This window comes from Bufo bufo, chromosome 4, assembly GCF_905171765.1.
Source record: "Bufo bufo chromosome 4, aBufBuf1.1, whole genome shotgun sequence".
NCBI classification, from domain to species: domain Eukaryota; kingdom Metazoa; phylum Chordata; class Amphibia; order Anura; family Bufonidae; genus Bufo; species Bufo bufo.
In genome coordinates, this window is record NC_053392.1 from 504,844,483 (window position 1) to 504,867,666 (window position 23,184).

Consider the following 23,184-nt stretch of genomic DNA (forward strand, 5'->3'; position numbering starts at 1 on the left):
GGCTCATCTGCCGCGTAAGAAAACATCAGCATAAGGCTTCATGCACACGACCGTTGTTTGGGTCCGCATCCGAGCCGCCATTTTGGCGGCTCGGATGCGGACCCATTCACTTCAATGGGGTTGCAAAAGATGCGGACAGCACTCCGTGGCTCCGTTCCGCTTTGCGGACAAGAATAGGCATTTATATTGCCGGCGCCCGTTCCGTTCCGCAAATTACGGCACGGCCGTGTGCATGAGGTCAAAATGGCACATATTAGGCGGTGGCTCCATTGGGGCTACCATGATGTTGACAAATGGAGGAAGTTGACAGTAGCAGTAAGTAGGTTAGAATCCCTTGAAAATCTCTTAAAAATCATGCCAATACTTTGAGTATGTGTTAAAAATAACAAATTGGGGCAGACAGTAAGACACAGTTCATTTAGCATTCCTATAGGTCAGACACGTGACGTTTCAGTTGGTGCTTAGCATCATCTTGTTTTCCATATGGTCCGCTCCCATTTACACTTTTCGTTGGGAATTCTGAAGTACACTTTCAGACATATGGGGGGATCTCAAAAGGAACCATGTTCATATAAGATGATCTACAGTATCTCCTTCTGGCAACAGTACATTTCTTCCAGCTATGATGGCATTAGGAGGCAGAGGCGTTGCCATTGTGCTTGGCTTTACTTGATAAGGTCTGGAATCGGATATTCTAAGATTTGATATTTTATCGCATTATTCAGTACTGACATATAATGATTTTCCTTTTAATTGCACACAGTGGATTACATTCAATGGTGGAAGACCAGGAGGGGCCTGGCTCTGGACATCCTTATGCAGCTGCCGTTGGGGGTGGGGGGAGATTATTACTGTAATTGTATAATTGTATAAATTCCTAAGCAGTGAGCTCCCCCTAGTGGTGGCTGCAGGTAGAAAGTTTTGCAAATACAGATGTAGTAGCGTTAACACACATACTTAACTAGATACCAAATAAACTAGATACTAGATCAGGGATCGGCAACCTTCGGCACTCCAGTTAATGTGAAACTACAACTCCCAGCATGCACACTTTCTTGGCTGTTCTTGTAACTCCCAGAGAAGTGAAAGGAGGATTCTGGGAGTTGTAGTTTCAGAACAGCTAGAGTGCTGGAGGTTGCTGATCCCTGTACTAGATACTAGTTGTGTTAAGCCGACATCTCCTATTGCTTTTAAATGGCTTTTGTTACAGGATATCACTATTAAGTTAAGAGATTTGAGTTAAGAGTTTGAGTGCTAACTCTGCTACATCTGTCTATTATGTGAAGAGAAACAGTGATTTAGAACTTTAAAGGCTGGGAGGAGATTTATTCATGCCAGGTCCTTGGTGTAAATACCTTGAGAAATATGCTGTTCAGAAAGAGTGCCAACAATTTGCAGCACTTGTTCCACTTTTTTCTAATTCAGAACTTGGATACAGTGGGTGAGGATGAGACACATCTTTTAACATTTCTTCTGCTCAATAAAAACCAAAAACAAAGCGTAAATTCATCCGAAATCTGGGGCATTGCGCTTTGCGTGCTGGCAAATTTTCCGATGGGAGCCCTATGAGATTTGTGTGCACCCTGTCGGCACAATATTACTGGTCATATTAGGGCTCATGCACACGACCGTATGTATTTTGCGGTTCGCAAAAAACGGATCCACAAAAAATACGGATGCCGTCCGCTTGCATTCCGTATTTTGTAGAACGGAACAGTTGGCCCCTAACGTAATGCGGACAATAATAGGACATGCTTTATTTGTTGCGGAACGGAAATACGGACATACAGAAATGGAATGCATACGGAGTAACTTCAGTTTTTTTTGCGGACCCATTGAAATGAATGGTTCCGCATACGGTCTGCAAAAAAAACTGAACAAACGCGGAAAGAAAATACGTTTGTGTGCGTGAGCCCTTTATACGGAGCCTTCTTATTATTCATCTGGCTTGTAGCTGTAATGTTTGGACTATGTAGATGTTTGCAGCCATAGAGTTGAACATAACAGACTTTCCCATAGCAATCAAATGTTACATAATGAGAAGCCTGCTCTTGGTTACAGGTTGCTCTATACACACTTACCCATAGTATTGTATTTGTGAAACGTCAGTGCACTCAAATGCAGTACCAAACTGATATGTTTAAAGGCCCTTTTTCATGGACTGATGATCGGTTGAACAAATGTTTATTTCTGATGATTTCCCCATGTGAACTTGCTCAGCGATCAGCAAACATTTGTCTGTTGTAAATCACATCCTTTATACAGGTAGAAAATTGCTTGCTGTGCAAACAGGAGGTGATGTGCTGCTGACAAAGAATGGGGACAGTTCACATCACCGTTTCATTTTCCATTCTTCTGATCCGTTAGAAGAACAGAAAAAAATCAGGATCCTGTAAAAATAAATAAATAAAAAACCGATCCTGCGCATCAGTTATGCACATTTGGCTTTCCGTCTAAGATGCCTTTTTTACGGAAAAAGGTACTGCATGCAGAACTTTTTTCCTTCTAAAAAACTGATCTCAAATGCAAATGGCTCAGATGCGCAGGATCCGTTTTTTTTTACAGGATTTATAATTTTTTTTATTTCTGTTCTTCTGAAGGAGCAGAAGAATGGAAAATGAAACGATGATGTGAACTCCTCCCTAACTCTGTGAGAGAAGGGATTTAAACAAATGACTTCAAGAATGATTGGTTAGAGGGGTTGTCCAATTTCATGATTGGTGACTCATCCTAAGATTGGCAGGGTCTAACTCCCAGTTCCCCCGCTGACTAGTTATGCAAAGGGGCCACTACACTTGTGCGAGTGCTGTGTCCTCATCAATGCTCACCCGCACGCTGAATTCCTTCTAGCGGCAGTGCAGTGTAATTACAGCTTCCTCTCTCGCTCACTTGAATGGGACAGAACAGATAGCTGTAATTACTCTGGCGTGCAGGTCAACATTGATGAGAACACCAGGATTCCTGGGAAGTGGACCACCGCTGATCTGATATTGATGACCTATCCTGAGGATGACCCACCCAAAGTGGTGAACGGAGGGTGGACTTGGATGCACTATGCATTATGTTCCCTTTCAGGGTCCCATCATGGAGATACGAGTGGGTCCCAGATGTGGGACCTGACCTATCGGCCATGAATAGTATATCCTAGTGATATGCCATCAATGTCTGAGATGGAAAAACCCCTTTAACTTGAGGTCCTGTTTATCAAAGGTCAGCAAAAAGGAGCAGAATTTGTATGCAAAAACAGCAATTGTGACAAAGACTGCCGCCAGCCCGCACGTTCTAACAATGAGCCAACGGGAGGATGTCCTTCTCCTCTCTGCTGCCTGGAGCTGGAGGTGCTGATTCGTTATGAGCGCGTCCTGCTCCCTCCCCCGCCTCCATCAATCAGCACCCTGTCATCTCTAGCGCCGGATCTCCCTGTTTTTTTGTTCAAGCATAAATGTGTGATTGTTGTTCATAGAGCCAAAATAAGCCCTGCCCCGATAATAAGCCCTAACCCTTTTTTCTGAGAAAAAAATAATATAAGACCCTGTCTTATTTTTGGAGAAACACGGTATTGAGGATAGCGCCTCTTTTAGCCTGAGCAATGCCCATCTGCCTGGTGCTTCTGAGCAGAGTATGTATGTAGCTGGTTCCTACACTGCCCTGAAAATTGTAGGCTTAGGAAAGTCCAAGAGAAGTGGTATACTAGTGTTAGGTACCCATCTGCGGAAGCCACCTTGACGCCTGGTAGATGGGCCCAACACCCGTTTGAGCAAAAATGTGCGCAAAGAGCTTCTATTTTTCCATTTATAGTAGGTATAATACCACTTTAATTTAGAATGATCCCCATTTCTCAACTCTATTGTTTGTATGTGAAATGTTGTACTGCCATTTTGTTCAAATTAGACGTACATGTTCAATGAAACTGGGCGATGAGTGAAAGATCTTTCTGGGAATGTTCTTTCAAAGAAAGATCTTTTCTCCTTTAAATGAAAGAACTTTCATCCAACTATAGGAGGACAAACACAGCCGACGTTTTTTCAGACAATAATGAACTATCATTGGTAGGCCAAAAAGACTGTTCCTTGTTAAATTTCATCTGACGAACATTCATTTTGGTTAAAATCATCCATCTGATCAACTTTAGACTAATGCATATGGCCACCTTTAGTCATAGCTGTCTAATTTTCATATAGGATTTTCAATAACAGCGATATTTAGGGTTACTATAACCTGTCTTTTTTCCTCAACAGGGAGCTTCTTGACACCACATGCCGTATTGCCAACACACTGAAAAAGTATGGAGTAAAAAAAGGTGACAGAGTGGCCATCTACATGCCTGTTTCACCGTTGGCTGTGTCATCCATGTTGGCTTGTGCAAGGATTGGAGCTGTTCACACCGTTGTCTTTGCTGGTTTCAGTGCGGAATCCTTGGCTGGACGAATTAATGATGGTAAGTAGTAGTTTACTTTCAAGTTGTACCACATTATCCTACAATATTTTACAGAAATACAAGGTTACCCGTAGATACTCCGACTTTGTTGGGGAAATCCACTAAATCCTGCCTGAGGGTCCATTCTTTTCTCATCTGTTCTTCACACAATCGACTACAAGATTTCTCACGTGCCTCTCCCCTACCCCGGAACTCTCTACCCCAACACACCAGACTCTCCCCCAACATCCAAACCTTCAAAGTGTAACTAAACTTTATTAATACTGTTCTAAATGCCTTATGACTTTTTTGAAATATGCATTTTTAAAAAAAAAAAACATTTTTACTGACAAAATAAGCAAGCCAAAGTTCAGAGTGTCTAAAGTGCTTTTGAATCTGTATACCAGTACACTGCTGACATATATGCGTTGTGCAGATGTTTGGATTCCACTGTACTGCAGGCATAGGAGTTGTAGTGAGCACTGTTCTGGCAGGAGCACACTCCACTTATTCTGCCTGTGCCCCCTCCACTGAAAGCTCTGCATAGCACATCAGTGCAGGAGACCCTATGCCAGACGTCAGCTAAAGGTACAGGCAGAAGCAGGTATGTGTGCCACTACAACCCCTATGCCTGCACCCCCTTATGTCTCTATAACGATCAGCTGGTAATGGTGAGCCATGAAATTTATTAGTTTAGTCCCCAAATGTGGACTGGGAAGTTATATTTATTCATGACCTATCCTCAGGATAGGTCATCAATATCGGATCGGCTGGGGTCTGACACCTGGCACCCCCGCCGATCAGCTGTTTGAAGAGAAGGCGCGCGCCATGCCAACGCCACCTCCTCTTCACTGTTTACCTTCTCGCTGTTGCATCTGCAGCGGTGAGCAGGTGTAATTACACCCAAGCCGTCCTATTCATTTCAATGGTACGGATCGCTCCTATACAAGTGTATGGGAACGATCCGTCCCATTGAAATAAAACAGTTAGGTGTAATTACACCTGCTCACCTCTGCAGATGCAACAGGGAGAAGGTAAACAGTGAAGAGGAGGCGGCGCTGGCACGGCGCGCGCCTTCTCTTCAAACAGCTGATCGGCGGGGGGCCGGGTGTCGGACCCCAGCCGATCTGATATTGATGACCTATCCTGAGGATAGGTCATCAATAAATATAACTTGGACAACCCCTTTAATTGACAGAATACAGGGCATGTTTTGTAGGCAGGGACAACAGAAGTAGGCATGGACAACACCAGAAACAAGTAGGCAGGGACAACAGAAATGGTGGGGCCAGTAATACCGTTGTGCAACACAAAACATCAAAAACTTAAAATCCAAATACCACAGTGCAGCATAAAATACTGCCCTATGACCATACTGAGGATGGTGATACAGTTCAAGTCGGGAGAGCAACCGGTGGCTGCTGGTCAGGTGCATAAATACTTGATGCTCCTAGCATTCATTTATGCTGAGATCATCAGGTCGTTATATACCTGGTGGATGTGAGGAGGGTTCGGATGGCCCCTGTTAGCATCAGCCCATTGGGAAATTTCACGGTAGGGTATATGGCCATTTCACCCTTGTTAGTCCCCCAAATGCAATGTAATGGACAGTGGCAAGGTGTTTATTAGGTGACAGAGAGCCATTTATCTACCGGGCTCTTGTGCAGTTGCACAAGTTGCACAGATGCTAGTATATTTGGCCCTGGTCACATCTCCAAAACTAGACCTGTTGAAAAGCACTTTGCACAGCCCAGATAAACATCACCAAACAGTGCCCCAAGAAATACGGTAGTTCTATACTGAGCTGATAGGAATAACAGCTAGATTGATGGAAGTGGGCTTGTGGTTAGATCACACAAATTAGATGTTTACTCTCCAGTTCTATTGTCTTTCTGATCACAAACGCCAGATGTGTCTAGCATCTGCTCTCCCCCCTGCTCCACAGAATTAACGTGCTTGTTAATGAGGAATATGTAATTGTTTTCCTAAATCACCATTTGGCTGACAATTATTTTATGTTCATGGCCAGCTTAATACTTAGTGACTGCTGATGATTATGCTTGTGGTAGGGCATACAAGTCGAGTTCAAGATAACATGAAGGTTACTTTTGAGGTAGGTTGTAGTAGGACACAGGTAGGTTGTTGATGAGACAAGTGCTTTATGTTGCTCTGTGTCTGAGAGAAATGTGAATGAATATGATTAGTAGATTCTACCCTGTGAATATCAGTGTGAGGGGCCCATGCTATGCTTTGATTTCTCAAGTTCATACCCCATTAGTCATGGTTCTATTTAGGTTCATGAATTTGTTCTGTCATCATATCAGCCAAAGCAGTAATTCAAGTCAATGAGACAGTGCCAGCTACTGTATACTGTCTATCTATCTATCTATCTATCTATCTATCTATCTATCTATCTATCTATCTATCTATCTATCTTTCATTTTTGCAGGATGTTTTTTTACCATTTCCTAGATACCTCACCGTAATGTCTATACATAATAGAAAAATCGTTATAGCACTATATAGCACTATAGCACCAACATACAGATGTAGCAGGGGTAACACACACACTCCTAACTGAAATTTCTTAACTCATTGCGTTATCTTGAAACAAAAGCCATTGAAAAGCAATTGCTTAATGCATTTGGTTTAGATAACATGTCTCAAAAAGCATTTGTGTTAACCCTGCTACATCCATATGTAACGCTGTACTGTGCATTTAGCAAATATTGAATCACCTATCCAAAGTCCCGGAAACCCCCTTTAAGACTACCATTTCAAATGCCAAAGTTTTAAAACCTATTTTGGAGTGGTTTGCACCAAATGTATTAAAAGTTGCCTCTTAATTAGGGATGAGCGAACTTGATGTTTTCAAGTTCGGGTTCTAGGGCAATTCCGTTATGGATTCTGTTTTCAAGGAACTTAGAGGAATTCTATCATGGAATGCACCACAGAAGCCTTTAAGAGGCATTCCGTCATAATAGAAGCCTATGGGCAGCATAACGGATCTGGACGGTTTCCGGTATACAGGACAGGACTTAACGGAAACCATCCCGGATCCGTTATGCTGCCCATAGACTTCTATTAAGACAGAATGCAACAGGAAATGCCTCCTAAAAGCTTCTGTGGTGCATGCCGTCATAGAATTCCGTTATATTCCGTGCTGACGGATTCCATCATGGAATTGCCCCAGAACCCGAACGCTGAACCTGAACTTGAAAACATCAAGTTCGCTCGCCCCTACTCTTAATAAATGTGGTGTATTTTGAAGTGCCTAAAAGCCCAAAAAATGAAATCTAAATCTGCACTAAAAATGTGCCACACATTTTTAGTTGATGCCAAGCCGGGCAATTACATTAATAAATTTAGGTCATTGTACAAATTTTGTCATTTGAACGGCCCCTTGTGCTGGCATAGTGAGAATAAAAAAAAGTTGCAAATACCAGTCACCCAGCCGGTATCTCAGTTAACATGAATATAAAATGCAGAGTAAAGCAACAAAGGTAGCTAGGTGAAGACAGGATGGAGTGGCGATATATGTGACCCAAGTCTGGTTGTGTATGGCTCAGTGGTGCAGCTATCAGGGAAGAAGGGGAAGCAGCTGCTACGGAGCCCAAGCTCAGAAGGGGCACTGAAGCAGTACTTATGATTTCATTGTCAACAGATGAACTGGGCTCCTGACCAAGTCCTGTAGTTTTTATTACATGTACACTCTGCTGCTAGTTACAGCTATGTTGTACTTTATAGGAGCAGACACTAGAGGAGCAGCGCTGGAGCTTCTCCCACTGAAGGTCCTTGCTAAGTGGGGAGCGGAGTACAATTCCTCCATGCTGTCTCCTTCTACTCCTATGGCCGTTTTCACACGAAGATCCATGTGTGTGGAATGTGTATGCATATATATATATATATATATATACACTCACCTAAAGAATTATTAGGAACACCTGTTCTATTTCTCATTAATGCAATTATCTAGTCAACCAATCACATGGCAGTTGCTTCAATGCATTTAGGGGTGTGGTCCTGGTCAAGACAATCTCCTGAACTCCAAACTGAATGTCAGAATAGGAAAGAAAGGTGATTTAAGCAATTTTGAGCGTGGCATGGTTGTTGGTGCCAGACGGGCCGGTCTGAGTATTTCACAATCTGCTCAGTTACTGGGATTTTCACGCACAATCATTTCTAGGGTTTACAAAGAATGGTGTGAAAAGGGAAAAACATCCAGTATGCGGCAGTCCTGTGGGCAAAAATGCCTTGTGGATGCTAGAGGTCAGAGGAGAATGGGCCGACTGATTCAAGCTGATAGAAGAGCAACGTTGACTGAAATAACCACTCATTACAACCGAGGTATGCAGCAAAGCATTTGTGAAGCCACAACACGCACAACCTTGAGGTGGATGGGCTACAACAGCAGAAGACCCCACCGGGTACCACTCATCTCCACTACAAATAGGAAAAAGAGGCTACAATTTGCACGAGCTCACCAAAATTGGACTGTTGAAGACTGGAAAAATGTTGCCTGGTCAAATGAGTCTTGATTTCTATTGAGACATTCAAATGGTAGAGTCCGAATTTGGCGTAAACAGAATGAGAACATGTATCCATCCTCTGATGGCTACTTCCAGCAGGATAATGCACCATGTCACAAAGCTTGAATCATTTCAAATTGGTTTCTTGAACATGACAATGAGTTCACTGTACTAAAATGGCCCCCACAGTCACCAGTTCTCAACCCAATAGAGCATCTTTGGGATGTGGTGGAACGGGAGCTTCGTGCCCTGGATGTGCATCCCTCAAATCTCCATCAACTGCAAGATGCTATCCTATCAATATGAGCCAACATTTCTAAAGAATGCTATCAGCACCTTGTTGAATCAATGCCACGTAGAATTAAGGCAGTTCTGAAGGCAAAAGGGGGCCCAACACCGTATTAGTATGGTGTTCCTAATAATTCTTTAGGTGAGTGTGTGTGTATATATATATATATATATATATATATATATATATATATGGTGTGTGTATGAGTGTGTCCATGTATATGTTGAGTGCGTGAATAAGTGTGCGTCCATGTATGTGGTGGGTGTGTCCATTTACACAGTGAATGAGTGCGTCCATGTATGTGGTGAGTGTGTCCATATATGTGGGAAGTGCGTGCATGAGTACATCCTTGTATGTGGTGAGTGCATGCATGAGTGTGTCCATGTATGTGGTGAGTCCATGTGTCCATGAAGTGGGGGGGGCGTCCAAAAATTGGCTGTGGGGCCCAGTCACTTCTAGCTATGCCCCTGGACATGTCTGATAGATGTAGGACCCACTCCTATATCGAGAGCAGGACCCAACTGTGAATGGAAAGGATGCTGTGCATGCGCTGTGTTTTCCCTTTGCTGTTACGGGACTTCTGAAAATAGCCAAGCGCCGCCTATTTTTGGAAGTCCCATAGCATTGAATGGAGAGGAGTCTTAGTGGTACTGTATGACAGATCTGGCTATGCATTGGGGTTTCCACTATAAACAGAAACCATTAAGGCATACAGTACAGACCAAAAGTTTGGACACACCTTCTCATTCAAAGAGTTTTCTTTATTTTCATGACTATGAAAATTGTAGATTCACACTGAAGGCATCAAAACTATGAATTAACACATGTGGAATTATATACATAACAAACAAGTGTGAAACAACTGAAAATATGTCATATTCTAGGTTCTTCAAAGTAGCCACCTTTTGCTTTGATTACTGCTTTGCACACTCTTGGCATTCTCTTGATGCGCTTCAAGAGGTAGTCCCCTGAAATGGTCCTCCAACAGTCTTGAAGGAGTTCCCAGAGATGCTTAGCACTTGTTGGCCCTTTTGCCTTCACTCTGCGGTCCATCTTACCCCAAACCATCTCGATTGGGTTCAGGTCCGGTGACTGTGGAGGCCAGGTCATCTGGCGCAGCACCCCATCACTCTCCTTCATGGTCAAATAGCCCTTACTTTCAAAGTTTTCCCAATTTTTCGGCTGACTGACTGACCTTCATTTCTTAAAGTAATGATGGCCACTCGTTTTTCTTTATTTAGCTGCTTTTTTCTTGCCATAATACAAATTCTAACAGTCTATTCAGTAGGACTATCAGCTGTGTATCCATCTGACTTCTCCTCAACGCAACTGATGGTCCCAACCCCATTTATAAGGCAAGAAATCCCACTTATTAAACCTGACAGGACACACCTGTGACGTGAAAACCATTTCAGGGGACTACCTCTTGAAGCTCATCAAGAGAATGCCAAGAGTGTGCAAAGCAGTAATCAAAGCAAAAGGTGGCTACTTTGAAGAACCTAGAATATGACATATTTTCAGTTGTTTCACACTTGTTTGTTATGTATATAATTCCACTTGTGTTAATTCATAGTTTTGATGCCTTCAGTGTGAATCTACAATTTTCATAGTCATGAAAATAAAGAAAACTCTTTGAATAAGAAGGTGTGTCCAAACTTTTGGTCTGTACTGTATATGAACACAGCTTTAAACTGTAAATTTAGAATACGTTTTTCAGAATTAGCTGCCATGTGGGTGTACATGAGGAATAACATTATATTTGGTCATTATATGACCTGTTTTTGCCATTTTAGCAGTTTTTCCTTCTTTAATCTGTCTGTAATTCTCTGTTTTTTTTGCGGGTAGGTGGAGACTAGCTGGTTTCATGTCTGCCCAAAGACTACACATGGAGAAACAGGGGAATCTGCTCCCTACCTCTCTGTAGCATACCCTCAGATATGAACAGTGAATTGAGAGTTAAAAAGGAGGGGAGAGCAGGAGTGGAGCCTGATAAGAGGAAAAGGAAGCAACTTTCTTTGCTAAGATAGATTACAAAGTTTCTTACATTTGCATGTACAGTCAAGTCTGGAAGGTTCTAAGTGAGATGATCTTAGTCTCATAATACTTTGGTACACTTGTGTCTACGAGACTGAGCAAATGCTTTTCAAGAATTAAATGAAATCATTAATTATCTTCATATTATTTCAATAGCTAAATGCAAAGCTGTCATCACTGTCAACCAAGGACTGAGGGGCGGACGAGTGACAGAGCTCAAGAAGACTGTGGATGAAGCTGTCAAGAGCTGTCCATCGATTAAACATGTCTTTGTTGCTCAGAGGACAGACAACAAAGTCCACATGGGTAATCTTGACATTTCTCTGGAAGAAGTACGTCTTATACATGTGTACCTGTACTATGTAACATGGTGCACATAAGAAATATTCTGAATAGAAGAATCCATATTTTATGATATGTATTGTACGGATACTGCTGACAATACAAAGCGAGAATTATACATAACACTGAACAGACTCTTAAGAGATATTAGTCTCAAAATGGGTTTACAAAATTCAACATATAGTATTGCATAAATCCCGGGAGAGGACAGGAGTGATGGTAGAGGCAACAATGGTGGTAGTAGTACTCACAAAGGCAGTCCTCACTCTGGCACATGCAGTGAAGGGAGAGCTGCACCTTTTCTTCCCCTTGGGCACATGCTACTGGTATGTGGGGTGCCCTTGGTGTCGGAGGGTTTTGCAGATTCAAGGCAGGGTCCCCTGGAGGTGGCACAATACAGTGTCAGTGTAGGTGATGATGCCATGAAAAGAAAAGGACTCTTTTGGTAAAACAAGTCTACAGTACTTTACTGAGGCAAGTCGGGAGATGGTACTCACAGACACTTGCAAAAGCAGGCACAATCTTTACAGGTTGCAAAGGCAGTTTTCCCAAGTCTACATATAGGGAGCAATGGGGAATAAGGTGGTTCTTTCTGAATGACTTTCCAGTTAATCTGAGCAACCTTCCCAATTCAACCAAGGGGTGCAAATTCTCTCTTTCCTCTCTCTCTATATATTCCCTTGTTCAGTCTGTATTTCTACAATACCCAGCTGTGGGGTGTAGTCCTTTAACATATGGCCACTCTCTCTCTTTTGTAGGGAGGGTGTCTGAAACTTCTATCCCCAACCAAAATGCACTGAAGTCTACAGCCAATACACACACTTTCCTCAATATAAATGCATGAAATCTTCTGTTTGGCTCACTTCTCTACTTCAGAGGCTGGCACTTGTTACAGTCACTGTTCTGGCCACTCTTGGCTCACAGGGCTGGTATATCCCAGTCTGCTGTTTCTCCTTGCAACATTCACTCTAGCTTCTAACACTGTCTCCTGACAAAGATGTCTGCCTATACACTCCCTAGCAGCTCCTAACTAGAGTGGTTGGACCAGCTCACACCCAGCAACTGTCTCTATGGGGGCAAGAAAATTAAGTCCTTCTCCCCATGCACAGCCTTTGGGAAACAAACTGCATAGAAGAGACACAGTAACCCTCTTTAACAATAAACCACTGGGTCACTGCAATATAATGACAAAACTCCTATCTTTGAAGTAAAGCAAACAAAGAAAAGTGATGTGGACCAATATAGTTTTATGTAAATAAAATAATATATTAAACAAAGCTTACAACAAATATAAGACATATCTGACCAAAAGTAACACATTTCTATTAGTTATTTGATGTATTATGTCCTATGTTTTTTCTTATAAATATATACTTTGTTTTTGTGAAATACAAAAATAACAGGGTGGATAAAAATCTATGATTTTAAAAAAAAAATTAAAAAAAATCAGATTTTTTTTATTTTAAATCTGATTTTTTTATTTAAATCTGATTTTTTTTTTATATAAAATGCTTTTTGAGGAAAATATATTACCATCCAAAGGTTATTCCATCATGAAATATAGATTCGTTTTTTAATCATGTATATGTTAATTTTTTTGGTAAATAAATTCCATTAATCCATTCACAATGTCATGCTCCTCCAGAGGTTTTTGTAAGATTATTGGGCAGTTTCTCTGCCTACAAGATATTATCACAGATGCTTGGTTTACTTTTGCAGTTCTCAAAACTGAATATGACTCAGCAGAGATTACATGCCTCTTCTTCACAGCAAAAATGTTATAACATGAACAGAGTTGAGAAAAAGACCTTAAAGGGATTCTGTCATCAGAATTTAGGCCTATAACCTAAACATATGGCGATGTCCCTTGTAAAACACTGAATCCTAAAGTGACTTTATCACTACCTGTGGCTCTATAATCATAAAAAAACAGGTTTATATCACCTGTCACTCACGTCAAAATGTGTCCAAGGGGACGTCTCATGGTGCAGGGTGCCCGGCTGCAGCCATCTCGTTTAGGTGCCCAGCGCCGCCTTCTGAAGTGAAATCGCCGCCCTCCCTTTCATTAGATCCGCCTACCTCAGTTCATCGCCGCCTCTCTAACGTCCGCTCGCTTCAGCCAGATCCCGCGCGTGCATATAACCTGATGCGCCCGTGCGGACTACTGGCAGCGGCCTCGTTTAGCGAAGTGCGCATGCGCCGGCCGGCGCACTTCACTAAACAAGGCCGCTACCAGTAGTCCGCACGGGCGCATTTGGTTATACCTAGTGCGCATGCGCGGGATCTGGCTGAAGCGAGCCGACGTTAGAGAGGCGGCGATGAACTGAGGTAGGCGGATCTAATGAAAGGGAGGGCGGCGATTTCACTTCAGAAGGCGGCGCTGGGCACCTAAACGAGATGGCTGCAGCCGGGCACCCTGCACCATGAGACGTCCCCTTGGACACATTTTGACGTGAGTGACAGGTGATATAAACCTGTTTTTTATGATTATAGAGCCACAGGCGCATTTGATAAAGTCACTTTAGGATTCAGTGTATTACTAGGGACATCGCAATATGTTTAGGTTATAGGGCTCATTTCTGATGACAGAATCCCTTTAATTCTAACTTTTACAATACAAACCTATGAATACAGAATCAACCTAATCAAACTAATATGAAAAGTTGTTATTCTAAAAATCTTCATCTACTTGCATATTATAAGTTATACCAGCAATAATTAGTCTTTATGTAGAAAACTATGATTTAAATCATACTGACTAGTGATTTAAATCGTGATTTAAATTCTGATTTAATTTAGTTTGATTTAAATCAAATCCACCCTGAAAAATAATAATAAATATTTAACTGAGACCTCTGATTCAGTCAGTAGCAATTAATGGCTTGCAGTACAGTATATGTGAATGGAAATTTTATTTTGATATGTCTGTAGTAATTAGTAATTCTTTAAACACCACATTATGATGTCAAAGTACAGGGAGTGCAGAATTATTAGGCAAATGAGTATTTTGACCACATCATCCTCTTTATGCATGTTGTCTTACTCCAAGCTGTATAGGCTCGAAAGCCTACTACCAATTAAGCATATTAGGTGATGTGCATCTCTGTAATGAGAAGGGGTGTGGTCTAATGACATCAACACCCTATATTAGGTGTGCATAATTATTAGGCAACTTCCTTTCCTTTGGCAAAATGGGTCAAAAGAAGGACTTGACAGGCTCAGAAAAGTCAAAAATAGTGAGATATCTTGCAGAGGGATGCAGCACTCTTAAAATTGCAAAGCTTCTGAAGCGTTATCATCGAACAATCAAGCGTTTCATTCAAAATAGTCAACAGGGTCGCAAGAAGCATGTGGAAAAACCAAGGCGCAAAATAACTGCCCATGAACTGAGAAAAGTCAAGCGTGCAGCTGCCAAGATGCCACTTGCCACCAGTTTGAAATCTATGATAAAATGACAACTGATTGTTACCATTACACTTGACAATGGAGTATGTCTCTACACATTCTGGCACTGTCAACAGTGTTTGGACACTATGTAGGGACACACCCTGTTAACAAGAGGAATAATAACAACCAGTTGTCAGTTTATCCATAAACTTCCAGGAGAAGTAATGGAGGAATGGTACAATGGAGAGTTCAAAGCAAACATGATTATGCTACATCCTTTGAAAAGATCTGTCGTAGAATCCACAGCCCATTTTCCGTGTTTTGCATTTTGAATGGGAGCGCTCCACCCGCAGCTTTAGACCCAGCCAAGGGGGCTAATCTGTGAGCAGACACCCACTATGGTTTCCAATGGTTCCTTTCTTGACACAGTCTGGAAAATGGCACCAAATTAAACCACAGCCGCATAAATGGCAGTGCAGATTTCCTTTGAAAACAATAGGAGACAATTTCCTTGTGACGGCCACACGTTTAGTGCTGTCGAATCCGCACCAAAAATGCACATAAAAATCCCTATATTGACGAGGCCTTATATAAAACATAAGAGATTTACGCATGAACCCATTCACAGTTACGCTACTATACTATAGCACCAAGTTTGCAGCTTCTCCTGGGATCACATATCTCAGTTTGTACATGTTTTGGCAGGAAATGGCCAGAGCAGAACCAGTGTGCCCTCCAGAAACTATGGACAGTGAGGACATGTTATTTATGCTGTATACATCTGGCAGCACTGGACAGCCTAAGGGAATCGTGCACACACAGGCTGGGTATTTGCTGTATGCTTCCCTCACGCATAAGGTAAGTGTATTTTGTGGTTGTGCCCCAATGATGATATCCTCTTCTGCTATGCTGGCATACAACCTATGATTAATATCATAATGTCTATTTTTTCTGTCAGTACGTATTTGACTACAAACAAGGAGATGTGTTTGGATGTGTTGCCGACATTGGCTGGATTACTGGGCATAGCTATGTTGTCTATGGACCTCTGTGCAATGGAGCCACCACTGTCCTGTTTGAGAGTACTCCAACATATCCAGATCCAGGTGAAGAGACCAGATTTATGGAAAATATTTCCTTCTGTTATTCCAAAGTCTTTGCATTACTTAAGATAAGTGGAAAAAAAGGTGTAAAGTTAGTTCATGCTGAACCCTACATCCATCATGTTATCCTTTTAGAGTAATAAATCACAAAAAAGCTGGCCTTGGGTTAATATTGGGCAAATCTGTTGATTTCAGGTGGACTAGTCAACCATCTAATATGTTTGGGGTCTCCCTGACTCTTCCCCAAAAGCAGATGTTGGGGGACAGAAGGATCGGACAGTATGATTGGGCATGTCTGATCCTTTTATGCATCCATTGAAATGAATAAGCAGCCATGTAGTACAAGACCAGGTAGAGTCCTTTAGAGTGGAAGCTTGAGTTGGTTCTAGAGTGACTATGGTAGCTCTTTATAGTAGCTCTTTGCTCTGGCTAATAGAGGAGGTTCCTGAGTGGGCATATAGTAGGGCATATGGAAAGAGGTTGTCATAGATACTGTACATATTGCTATACTGCTATTGTATTAAAAGTTTTCATGTCACCTGGCCATACTTGCATGTAACAGGAAATTGAGGTTGAGGTGACATAGAGCCTGACCACAAATGAAACGTTGGCCGTACACATTAGGAGGAGACGGAAGAAAGCTACTTCCAGACTCCCCTGACAGCGGCTTATCTCTCCAAAGACAAAAAGAAAGGGCAGTTGAAATCCAACTACTCGATCCTTATCTCCCCTAATATGACGTTAGGTGAGAGTCGGATGACACGTTAGATAGTTGTGAAGTCCCACTTAAAATGGAGGGTTCGGCTTACATTTATCTAATGTGTATAGTCAGTTTTAGAATTTGTAAAGCACTTGAATAAAGCCTATGTAAAGTCACCTGTGGTCACATCATTAGTGTCCATTCATCAGGCACTGATGTTGAGGGATAAGGTCTGGTCTTTCACTTAGTATTCCAGTTCATTCCCAGGGTGGAGGTTAGACCTTTGCCAACACAGAACTCAGTAAACCATTTTTTCTAAACATATTTACTTAGCAAAATTCATGAGATTGGATAGTTGCCATTTTAGCAGTGTAGTTCAGAGACTACATTTTAAGAGAAAATTTTTGGGATTCCAATGAGTTATTCGTTACAGAATTTACTGTATGTTTTATAATTACGTAGGCGACATTCTGACAAAAGCACCTGACTTTTATTACTTTATTGTGCTTTTACATAAAAGAATCACATTTACAAGGGACTTGAAATTATTTGGCATGAATTGTAGCATGTGGATGATTTTAACAACATTTTCTACAAAGAATATTGTTGATGTTGCTTAGGTCGCTATTGGGAGATGGTGGAACGGTTGAGGATTAATCAGTTTTATGGTGCGCCAACTGCAATACGCCTGCTACTCAAGTATGGAGACGACTGGGTAAAGAAATACGATAGGTCATCTTTAAAAATGTTGGGCTCAGGTGGGTAAAGAGGACTTGTCTAATACCTACATTTGTATGTTGTAAGATTATTTTAACTCCAGCGTTTAAAGCACAGGAAACACAGTAAATTCACAAACTATATATATTCTAGCACCTGCTCCTTTAATCCCCTCATTTACCTCGGTCCTATGTGGTCTCATATTACACTTAAAACTAACAACTATATGAAAAATCTCTCCATGTCCCAGAATCTCAGCCATGCCTCTTCTCCTCACTGTGTCTGGCTAGGACTTGCTAGCACTTGCTTTAAGAAACAAATGTAAGATATCCTAATAAGAGAGCTAGTATACACTGCGTGCAGAATTATTAGGCAAATGAGTATTTTGACCACATCATCCTCTTTATGCATGTTGTCTTACTCCAAGCTGTATAGGCTCGAAAGCCTACTACCAATTAAGCATATTAGGTGATGTGCATCTCTGTAATGAGAAGGGGTGTGGTCTAATGACATCAACACCCTATATTAGGTGTGCAGAATTATTAGGCAACTTCCTTTCCTTTGGCAAAATGGGTCAAAAGAAGGACTTGACAGGCTCAGAAAAGTCAAAAATAGTGAGATATCTTGCAGAGGGATGCAGCACTCTTAAAATTGCAAAGCTTCTGAAGCGTGATCATCGAACAATCAAGCGTTTCATTCAAAATAGTCAACAGGGTCGCAAGAAGCGTGTGGAAAAACCAAGGCGCAAAATAACTGCCCATGAACTGAGAAAAGTCAAGCGTGCAGCTGCCAAGATGCCACTTGCCACCAGTTTGGCCATATTTCAGAGCTGCAACATCACTGGAGTGCCCAAAAGCACAAGGTGTGCAATACTCAGAGACATGGCCAAGGTAAGAAAGGCTGAAAGACGACCACCACTGAACAAGACACACAAGCTGAAACGTCAAGACTGGGCCAAGAAATATCTCAAGACTGATTTTTCTAAGGTTTTATGGACTGATGAAATGAGAGTGAGTCTTGATGGGCCAGATGGATGGGCCCGTGGCTGGATTGGTAAAGGGCAGAGAGCTCCAGTCCGACTCAGACGCCAGCAAGGTGGAGGTGGAGTACTGGTTTGGGCTGGTATCATCAAAGATGAGCTTGTGGGGCCTTTTCGGGTTGAGGATGGAGTCAAGCTCAACTCCCAGTCCTACTGCCAGTTTCTGGAAGACACCTTCTTCAAGCAGTGGTACAGGAAGAAGTCTGCATCCTTCAAGAAAAACATGATTTTCATGCAGGACAATGCTCCATCACACGCGTCCAAGTACTCCACAGCGTGGCTGGCAAGAAAGGGTATAAAAGAAGAAAATCTAATGACATGGCCTCCTTGTTCACCTGATCTGAACCCCATTGAGAACCTGTGGTCCATCATCAAGTGTGAGATTTACAAGGAGGGAAAACAGTACACCTCTCTGATCAAAACACTGACAGAATCCATGGATGGCAGGCTTTTGAGTGTCCTTGCAAAGAAAGGTGGCTATATTGGTATATTGGTTTTTGTTTTGTTTTTGAATGTCAGAAATGTATATTTGTGAATGTTGAGATGTTATATTGGTTTCACTGGTAAAAATAAATAATTGAAATGGGTATATATTTGTTTTTTGTTAAGTTGCCTAATAATTATGCACAGTAATAGTCAACTGCACACACAGATATCCCCCTAAAATAGCTAAAACTAAAAACAAACTAAAAACTACTTCCAAAAATATTCAGCTTTGATATTAATGAGTTTTTTGGGTTCATTGAGAACATGGTTGTTGCTCAATAATAAAATTAATCCTCAAAAATACAACTTGCCTAATAATTCTGCTCTCCCTGTATTTGTCTCAGACTTAGGGCTCATGCACATGGCTGTATGCCCTCCCAGACATACGGTCCATGAGCGGGCCATATGTCCCGGAGCGGCATACATCGTGCGCACGGGAGCCGCACAGCATTATAGGTTGCTATGATACTGTGCGCATCGGGCTGCCCGCGGGACTATTGTCCCGCACTCATATGATATTATGAGTACGGGACAATAGCCGATGCGCACAGCATTATAGTAACCTATGATGCTGTGCGCTCCCGTGCGCACGATGTATGCTGCTCTGGGACATATGGCCCGCTCATGGACCGTATGTCTCGGAGGGCATACGGCCATGTGCATGAGCCCTTATGCCTCATTCACACATCAGTGTTTTCGTCAGTGATTTCCATCAGTGACTGTGAGCAAAAACCAGGTGCGGCTCTAAACACAGAACAGGTGCAGATCTTCCCCTTATACCTTATACCAATCCTGTTTTTGGCTCACAATCACTGATGGAAATCACTGACCAAAACAACAACATTGCTCTTTCATTTTTAGCTTCCTTATTGTAACCAGTTAATAATATTTCATCATTTTAATAAATTAACTCACAAAGTGTAGAAAACTAAAACTGTGTAAGACTTTTCATACTGACATTTTTTTCATATAAAGATTTCCAATAGTGTAAGAAAACAGAAATCTGATGGACCCATTATAAGTTAATGGGATCTGGGAAGAACAATTACAAAACAAATCCATCATGGATCCATAAGGATGCAATGGGAATAAAGCTTAAAGCTTCCCACTCATTTGTCTGATGGTTATTCCTACCAGCTCCATTGGCCAATTGCCCATGTGTTTTTAATGCGACGAGGGGAATAAGCAGCTGCCAGACACCTCTGGCAACAGTTTATCTCCTGCGAGAACAATGTTGAAATGCATGTCTGTTCTTCTTCTCTAGATTTTCCATAAGATTTTGACTTGATGTCTTCTTGTAGAGTAAAAATAATACAAAAGGATTGAAATGCATGTACAACCAAATTTTACCTTCATATGATATAACCTAATTTTTGAATACCTTCAATGAACATTAGCTCAGAAATATCAAACCGTTTTAAAGCAATAGAAAAAAAGTCTAGACCAGGGGTCTGCAACCTTTAAGACATAAAGAGCCACTTGGACCCGTTTCCGAAGGGAAAAAAAAAACTGGGAGCCACAAAACCATTGCGACATTTAAAACAAATATAACACTGCATATATTGTTTCTTACCTTAATGCTATATACAGGATCGTGCAGTCAGCTGTCAATCTGAAGAAAAAAATGACTTTTTCACTTAACAATGTAAAATATATTTTTGCAAATTAATTGCGAATTAAAATATTAAATTTACCTTTACCAGACCCCCAATCACGTGCCAGTAATACGAGACCCCCCAATCATGTGCCAGTAATACCAGACCCCTCCAATCATGCGCCAGTAATAACAGACCCCCCTCCAATCATGTGCCAGTAATACCAGACCCCCCTCCAATCATGTGCCAGTAATACCAGACCCCCCTCCAATCATGTGCCAGTAGTAATACCAGACCCCCCCCAATCATGTGCCAGTAATACCAGACCCCCCTCCAATCATGTGCCAGTAGTAATACCAGACCCCCCCAATCATGTGCCAGTAGTAATACCAGATCCCCCCCAATCATGTGCCAGTAGTAATACCAGACCCCCCCCAATCATGTGCCAGTAATTCCAGGGCCCCCCAAATTCCCCAATCATGTGCCAGTATAATACCAGGGCCCCCCCATTATGTGGCAGACTGCCAGTTAAAAAAAAAAAAAATTAACACTTATACTTACCTCTTTGGAGCGATGGGATGCAGGCCTCTTCCGGCCTGTGTCCCGACTCCAGCGATGTATGGCTCAGGCGGCGCGATGACGTCATCGCGCCGCCTACGCCGGCCTCTGATAGGCTGCCGGCACTACTAGGCCGACAGCCTATCAGAGGAACAGGAAAGGAAACACACCTCCCTGCCCTGCTCCTCCGCACAGCCTTCTGTTTGTATCGCTGTCCTGAGGACGGCGATACAAACAGATCACTATGGAGATGAGCGCTTCGCTTCCACAATGGAAGCGCTCATCTCAGTGCCTGCCCAGCCGCCGCCGCACAGTGCCTGCCCCGCCGCCGCCGCACACACACTGCTCATGCCGCATACACACTGCTCATGCTCATGCTGGAGCCGCGGCAAAGGTTCAAAAGAGCCGCATGCGGCTCCGGAGCTGCGGGTTGCCGACACCTGGTCTAGACTATCAGAAGGGCAAATGGGGCAATTGTTCAAAGGTCTCCATCACCTGGGATCTTCACCTCCACCAGCCTTACCCTTCAGCATTTCTTAGCCATTCTAAAGGCTCCATTCACACGTCCATAACGTGTTTTGCGGATCCACAGATCTGCAAAACGCGGACACCGGCAATGTGCGTTCTGCATTTTGCGGACCACACATCGCCATCACTAATAGAATAAGCCTATTTTTGTCCGCAATTGCGGACAAGAGTGAGACATGTTCTATTTTTTTCGGGAACGGAATTGCAGACCCGGAAGTGCGGGTCCGCAATTCCATATCCGGGCAGCACAATGTGCTGCCCCATAGGAATGAATGGGTCCGCAAAATGCGTAACGAAATTGCGGACATGTGAATGGAGCCTAACAGAAAGACATGGACCTTTGATATGTTTGTTATATATTTTAGTGTATTTTAATAAAATTATACTGTGTATGTGAATTAGGGTTGGAGCTTCATTCTCTTTGAGCTCTGATGCCCCATCTGCCTGCACTGCTAACCAGAAGTAATCCAGTGGTTTTTCACTGCCATATGGAGAAACCTCTGGTGACGCTTATTCCAAGGAAAGGGGTCCTGTAAAAATAAAACAGATCCTGTGCATGTAGTACTTTTTTCCCGTCTAAAAACCGCTCAAATGGAGGCCAAATGTGCAACAGGATCTGTTTTTTTTTTTTTTTTTGTTTACAGGATCCTGTTTTCTTCTTCTTTCTGTTCTTCTGACTGCTCAGAAGTACGGAAAATGAAACAGAGATGTGAACTTTTCCTTCGACTTGCAAATAGGAATGCTCGTTCGTTCGTAGGAATGCTCTTTAGCGATGATCTGCCTATGTAAAAGTGCCGCCGATCACCCAATGAATGAGCTCATTTATCGGGCAATCGCATTTTTATGCATTCTAAAATATCATTGTCAGCGGCACTGCCATCTAATAATGGTCTGCTGCCATCAAACAATGATTCTCCATGGGGAAGAACAATGGCATTACGCTTCCTTCCCGACAATCGAAATGCTGATCTGCAGGTCTAATACAGCCCTTAGATGGCGATGCATGATATAACACCCTTAGGCTGGTATTACACCAGCAGATGAGGCTGACGATTGTCGGGCAGGAAGCATTACTTCCCGACAATCGCCTGCTCGTCAGTGGAGGAGACTGCTGCATTTACATGCTGCGATCTCCACCACAGTATGGGGAGGAGCCATCGCTAATGCAATTGTTCGTCCCCATACAAAATCATTATTTTTTTAGTGTGCGTAAAAAATGTCATTGCCCGATGAACAAGTTGTTCATCAGGTAATTGACGGCACTTTTACACCGGCATCATCATCACTACTAAGTGTTGCTTCAAATGCGTGTCAGCAATGATCTGGCCGACCCTCTGCACGTCTAATACAGCCCTTACTCATAAGGCGGGATCCTTAAAAGTGTTTGCCTATGTGATTCTACCATTTGTAATCCAGCCCTGGGAATATACAGTCAGGTCCATAAATATTGGGACGTCGAC

The 23,184-nt window shown here is 42.4% G+C and overlaps 1 protein-coding gene across 1 annotated transcript in view; it reads left to right on the forward strand.

Annotated features, from left to right (window-relative positions):
* The window catches only part of ACSS1 (acyl-CoA synthetase short chain family member 1), a 125,248-nt gene that overhangs the window by 45,634 nt on the left and 56,430 nt on the right, over positions 1 to 23,184 (forward strand). Inside the window, exons 3-7 of the mRNA XM_040429654.1 lie at positions 4,239 to 4,438; positions 11,426 to 11,601; positions 15,704 to 15,856; positions 15,957 to 16,104; positions 17,422 to 17,559. Coding sequence (XP_040285588.1) covers positions 4,239 to 4,438; positions 11,426 to 11,601; positions 15,704 to 15,856; positions 15,957 to 16,104; positions 17,422 to 17,559 — 815 coding nt within the window. The remainder of the gene's footprint in view (positions 1 to 4,238; positions 4,439 to 11,425; positions 11,602 to 15,703; positions 15,857 to 15,956; positions 16,105 to 17,421; positions 17,560 to 23,184) is intronic.